Source organism: Lacerta agilis, chromosome 1, assembly GCF_009819535.1.
Source record: "Lacerta agilis isolate rLacAgi1 chromosome 1, rLacAgi1.pri, whole genome shotgun sequence".
Taxonomy (NCBI): domain Eukaryota; kingdom Metazoa; phylum Chordata; class Lepidosauria; order Squamata; family Lacertidae; genus Lacerta; species Lacerta agilis.
Genome location: NC_046312.1, coordinates 39,323,985 through 39,329,759, shown reverse-complemented (window position 1 = coordinate 39,329,759; position 5,775 = coordinate 39,323,985). Strand labels below are relative to the sequence as shown.

The following is a 5,775-nucleotide window of genomic DNA, read 5'->3' as shown; positions in this document are numbered from 1 at the left end:
AATGGAAACCTTGGCATGACATTATTTTCTATCAGCTCTTACCGCACACTCAATTGTGCTATATCACACTGATTGATAGCAAAACAAGATGAAACGTCTTCTGTGTGACAGGAAAGTTCTACATGTCAAAGAAGTAGTCTGCCACAAATGCACTGTGACATGTTGTTGTTTTTTTAAAAAAACCTGAGTTGCCAAAGAGAAAAGAAAAGCCCCTTTTTTGGCAGATCTTGAATGTTGAAACCAGGTGTTTCAATTTCTCTTCAAGAATTTCTCTCTAGGTGTAATCAATCTTTTTATGCTAAATGCCAGCCTCTGTTAGGTTTGCAGCATCCATCGACCTGAGTGAAAGGCATCTTCAAGGGAGAGGATGAATCCGGAAAAGTCAGCGGGTTGTTTTCTGCTGCTACTCTGTCAATGTGGACTATGGACAACTGCAGAAAAGGCCTTTGAACTTGCTAATTCTCATCTGATTCCACCAGGAGGCTATAAGAGACTGATCAACATTAACGCAGAAGGTAATTGTGGTATGCTGGGCATGTGTGTGATTTAGAAAAGGGCAATCAAAATCATGGAGGGATTGATGAATGTTCCCTATGAAGAAATGCAAAAGTGGAGATTTTTAGTTTAGAAGGGGGGGAAATATATGTATTTTCAGGATGTGTGCAGAGAATTGGTACAGAGAACATTGACAAAAAGGCGTTTTATCCCTCTCCCATAATACTAGAACTCAGGGTCTCAAGATGAAATAGATTGGCAGTAAATTCAGCAAGTCCTTTTTCACATATACTAATTTAAAGAAAGCACTTCCACAAGATGTGGTGATGATGACCTTGGCTTAGATGGCTTTAAAAGGAGGATTGGGCAAACCTATGGAGGGCAGGGGCTATTATTTAGCTAAATAGAACCTTCATATATACAAAGGCAGGAAGCTCCTTGCCACAGATACCACCTGAGCTTTGACCTATAGGGATGAATCCAGGAGGGCCTCCGAGCTACAAACTTGGTCATCTCACCCTTATACACCCAGCCAATCACTGGGCTCTGCAGGTGAGGGCCTCCTACAGATACCATCTTATCTTATTCCACACAATGTAGGAATCAGGCATTTCGTGTTGTGGCACCTACCCTTTGGAATTCCCTGCTCTTGAATATTAGACAGGCACCACCTCTGTTGTCTGCTGAAGACCTTCATTTACAACAAGCCTTTTAAGTTTATATTTTCCCCAGTCAGTATATGTACTGGAATTGTTTTTAAGATGTCTTTATTATTTTATCACTTCCTGTTTGCCATCATGGGCTCATTTGGGAAGAAGGGCAGGGTGTAAATTTAATAAATTCTAACAATAAATACAGGAAAAGTGCAACCCCATTCAGAATAAATTGTATCATTCCACCTGGATCTCCCAGCTTCATAACCTGCAGCACCTCTGTCTCATCTGAATTTACACCTCAGTTTGTTTACCCTCATGCACTTCAAAAATACCCTGCGACATCTTTTTCCAAGTCTCCCTAGGATTTGCAGGCAGAAATGAGAATTAGAGCTGGCTGTCAATCACGTACTGGTCATTTTGAAGAACAGACCTCCAGATTATTCCCCCCACCCAGCACACACATGATTTCATGTAGGTATTATACAACATGGCCATAAACTTGAGGCATCCCAAAGGCCAGAGGGCTTGGGGTAGAACCAAAATTCTCCAGCACCACCTTCTGGTATTGATCTTCCAGGAAGGAATAGAGCCAAAGTAATACAGTGCCTCCCATACTCAACCTAGCAGGATGGTCCAGAAAGATACCATAGCCAATAGTAATGAATGTCATTGAAAGGTCAAAGAGAATCAATAAGGTTGAAGTCCCCTTGTCCAGTTCCCCTGGTGCTCCACAAGGATGACCAAGACTGTTTCTGTCTCAAAACTAGTCTGAAAGCCCGGTTGGAATGGAAACAACCAGTTTCCTTCAACATGGCCTTGAGTTGAGAGGCCACCATGCTTTCTATCACCTTGTCCAAAAACGATAGGCTTAAAGATGGACAAAGTTTGTCACAGAGAGTTCAGTCCAAAGCTGCTTTCTCAAGTGTGACCTCAACACTGCCTCTTTCAGCACAGTGGAGATCATGCCCTATTTCCAGGAGGCATTAACGTCAATTTATATTTTTTTTTCTTGTGCTCATCACCATAGAAGCAGGGAGCTTCCTGAACAGCATTTTGTAATCTAAGCATAAAACTGTTTTTATTTAATAACAAATGTGACGGTTTTAATTTTCAATTTATTATATGGATCTCTGTGCCTTTTCTATGGGTAACTTATAGTTCCATTTTCTTCTCACAGCCACATTCCTTGGTGTTCAGTTACCTGGAACCTAGGGCTAAGACAAATACAGTGGAGGTTGGTCCATTGAGACACTCAACAAACTCAGCCAGGTATCCTTACCTACATCCAGTCTAGTGGATGTCACTGACTGCCAGCTTCCTCATCTGCCTTAGTTTCAGTGTTGCCCTTGTAGAACTCAGCAGGGAGGAGGATGGGGACAAAACCAGAATTAGTTGGCCTCGGCTATTATTGACGCCATCTCCACCTACTGTTCTCCTTCCTGCCTTCTGTGTCTCAGGGAGCACCAGCCTCCATTGATTCTCTACTGTGATACAGCTCCATATGTTGGCCATGTCTAATATGGAAATAGCTGTTTTTCCTTCTGAGAGAAAGAGGCACCCATACCGCACAGCCAGTTCAGGGTACTTTTCACTGATGGGTAGATGCAGTGTCAAGCAATTACGAACTGTTCCATTCCTTAAGTGTGTATCGGAGTTCTTAGGAGTTGGGGGTTCTGTACTGGGAGACAAATAATAGTTGTCAGAGAGGAGATTTCTGCAAGAACTATTATTTCTTTGCTAAGAGACATGGATGAAGGGGAGCTTTGTAACACATCCTCAGAATCTCTAAGGATAGGCTGAGTCATCTCCTCCTCCTCCACTTACAGAGATTGAAAAATTAGCTCTAATCAACCGTAACTATTCCAGCTCTCAAAGTTGCAACAACCAGCAAACAGGAGGCACATGGTGTACTGTTTCCTATTTGCACATCTCTGTAGCTAAACAGAAGGCACGTGCCCAATTTAGAGAATATAGCAATTTCTCTCCCCCCACCCCCGCCATGCATTTAAAGCCATCCAACACACATTTTAAGCATATGACTTCCTCCAAAGACTCCTGGGAACTGTAGTGTGTTTGGGTGATGGGAATTGTAGCTCTATGAGGGGAGGAACTACATTTTAAATGTGTATTGGATGTGCTTTAAATGTACAGTGTGGATCTGTTTGTCTTTATCTAATGTTAAACGTAGAGTTGACCACAGTGAACTTTTGTGTGTGTAAAACTTCACACTTCACAACTAATCTTGCTTTGAACAATTTGCTGACTTGTCAATATATATATTTGTCTATATAAATTTTGTTTCAAAGCTTTTGTCCCTTCAAGGTCACTTTAAGCCCTTCCTAAGTAATGTATACAATGCTTTTTTTTTGGTGTTTTGAAATGAACAGTTTGTGTTTTGTTCTGGATTTTCTCCATTTCCTTTGTAATAGATTATTTATGCTGAATTGTATTTACTCTTTGATGCTAACATTAGTATTTTCATATGGATTACTACTTGTCAACCTCTTTGATATTACGTGAGCAAATATTTCTATTCTTATCCATTCATTATTATTACCTTTTGTTTATGATGGTGCTTAATAATAATATATTTTTAAGATTGTAGTCACATCACAAAAAATAAACTATGTAGAACTGCACAATTTATGTGCCTCAAATCCTGACAAATTAACAATTTCTGATATTTGAGGGCAAAGTCCATTCTTGTGGAAGCTTTTAAGCCAAGCTTACATTATTATAATGTTAAGCATTCATTTCTTTCCATGCAGAATATCCACGAGACTGCAGTGAGATCTTTAAGCAGTCTGAAGAAAACTCCAGAGATGGTCTATATGTCATTCAGCCAGCAAAGGAGCCTATCGGTGTGTACTGTAACATGCAAGATGGTGGCTGGACAGTAATTCAGCATATTACTGCCAACAGTACCGTGGACTTCGATAGGACGTGGCAGGACTACAAACATGGATTTGGCACAATTAACGACAACTACTGGTTAGGCAATGAATACATGCATCAGCTAACCAGCTCTCCAAGGCCATATACACTTAGGATTAAACTTGTAGACCTAAATGCCAATATCAAGTGGGGAGAATATGAGCCCTTCCACATTGAAGATGAAGCTTCTCAATACCGAATCAGGCTTGGTCTGTATAAAGGTAATGCCGTCGACGCCCTGTGCCATGATACAGAAGCGTATCTCCACGATAACCAGATGTTCACAACAAAAGATAGAGACAATGACAACTATTTTCAGAACTGTGCCAAACTCGAGTACAACGGGATTGCTGGGGGAGGCTGGTGGTATGATGCTTGTGCTGGAGCAAATCTAAACCGCAGGAATGTCATCTACTGGCAGCAGGACTGCAACAAAGAGCACATGTGCAAGTATGCCTGGATGATGGTCAAGCCAGCTGACTACAGCCAGGAGTGGCTCAAGGCTTGCCCTACTGAGAAGGATGAATTGTAAGCAACAGTAAGAATTTAAATCCAGGTGGAGAGGTGCTGTTTCTTCAACTTGTATGTAGAAGCCGCCTTTTTCCTTTGCCGGGATTGTGTTTGAATATATAAATGAAATTAGACCCAGCACAAAAATAAAGTCCACATGACAAGATGTGAATAATGGAGGACCCCAGAATTTAATTCCCCTGCTCCTCCCATTCCAGTAGTAAATCTTGAGTGATGGCCCAATAGTGTGAGAGAGGTCTAGACATTATTAATATTCTGGGAGATGTGAGTAGAGTTAAATTCACAAATTATAGCGTGCTGATAAGATTACCAAGTGGTTGTGAGCATTAGTAACAGAGGATATGTGATAGAAGGAAAATATGGAGAGACAATTAAACATATAAATCCATAAGATATATTTAGTAATCAGGAGAAATAAAATATGGATATTACATATGCTTAAAGTGAAAGGGTATACATTCGGGACTGTGAAAAATCACGAGACCTGCAATTATTTCTTCTACTTTTCCTCACTGTTGCCTGTGAAAATGCATATTTTCTCTTGCCTTTCATCTTCAACAGTTCATTCAAATAGTGTTGTTTGAGCTGTTGCTGTCTTCTAAGGGAGGGAGGGAGGAAGGAAAAACAAAAACAATTACTTTAAAGTCACAAAGCTGCATGATCCCATTGAAACAGTTTGCTGTATGAGCTTCCTCAGGTGCATGAAGTGATGAATTAGGCTCTTAATGATAAAAGTTCACAGCACAGCAAAAGAGTTGAGAGGCCACAACAATATATCTTTTTTTGTCCATATGGCAGTTTGGCTGCTATTGTGAGCTAAAACAGGGTTGCTTGTTGTCAGGAAGATTGCAGCACTGGATCCTCCTGTAAGTAATTAATCACCAAATACTTCATAAAAGCAGAGGAAATGATAGCTGATAATATGCGTGATTTTCAAGAACGGTTCCACTTCATGAGTGTTGAAGTAGACTGGATGCGCTTATGTGCAGATCTGAGAAATTCCATCCAACAGAGGGCAGTGATGTATATGAGTATTATCAAGAATATTGTATTGCAACACAGTTAAAGATTCATCTTTTGTGCAGGAACAGTTGCAGATGAATCATAATTTCAAAATACCTGTTTGTGAATGCATTTGCTGTAGTTTCATTGTAAAGGT

At 40.4% G+C, this 5,775-nt stretch overlaps 1 protein-coding gene across 1 annotated transcript; it reads left to right on the top strand.

Annotated features, from left to right (window-relative positions):
* Positions 1-306: 306 nt before the first annotated feature.
* Positions 307-5,234, top strand: LOC117044293 (fibrinogen-like protein 1). The gene is made up of 2 exons (XM_033144913.1): positions 307-515; positions 3,920-5,234. The coding sequence occupies exons 1-2, from the start codon at positions 368-370 to the stop codon at positions 4,615-4,617; spliced, it is 846 nt and encodes a 281-aa protein (XP_033000804.1). The 5' UTR covers positions 307-367; the 3' UTR covers positions 4,618-5,234.
* The last annotated feature ends 541 nt before the right edge of the window (positions 5,235-5,775 follow it).

Excerpts from the sequence above, each read along its gene's own strand:
- LOC117044293 (XM_033144913.1), top strand. The coding sequence starts at position 368 with ATGAATCCGGAAAAGTCAGCGGGTTGTTTTCTGCTGCTACTCTGTCAA. Across the intron at positions 516-3,919 it reads GATCAACATTAACGCAGAAG|AATATCCACGAGACTGCAGT; the intron begins GTAATTGTGGTA and ends CTTTCCATGCAG.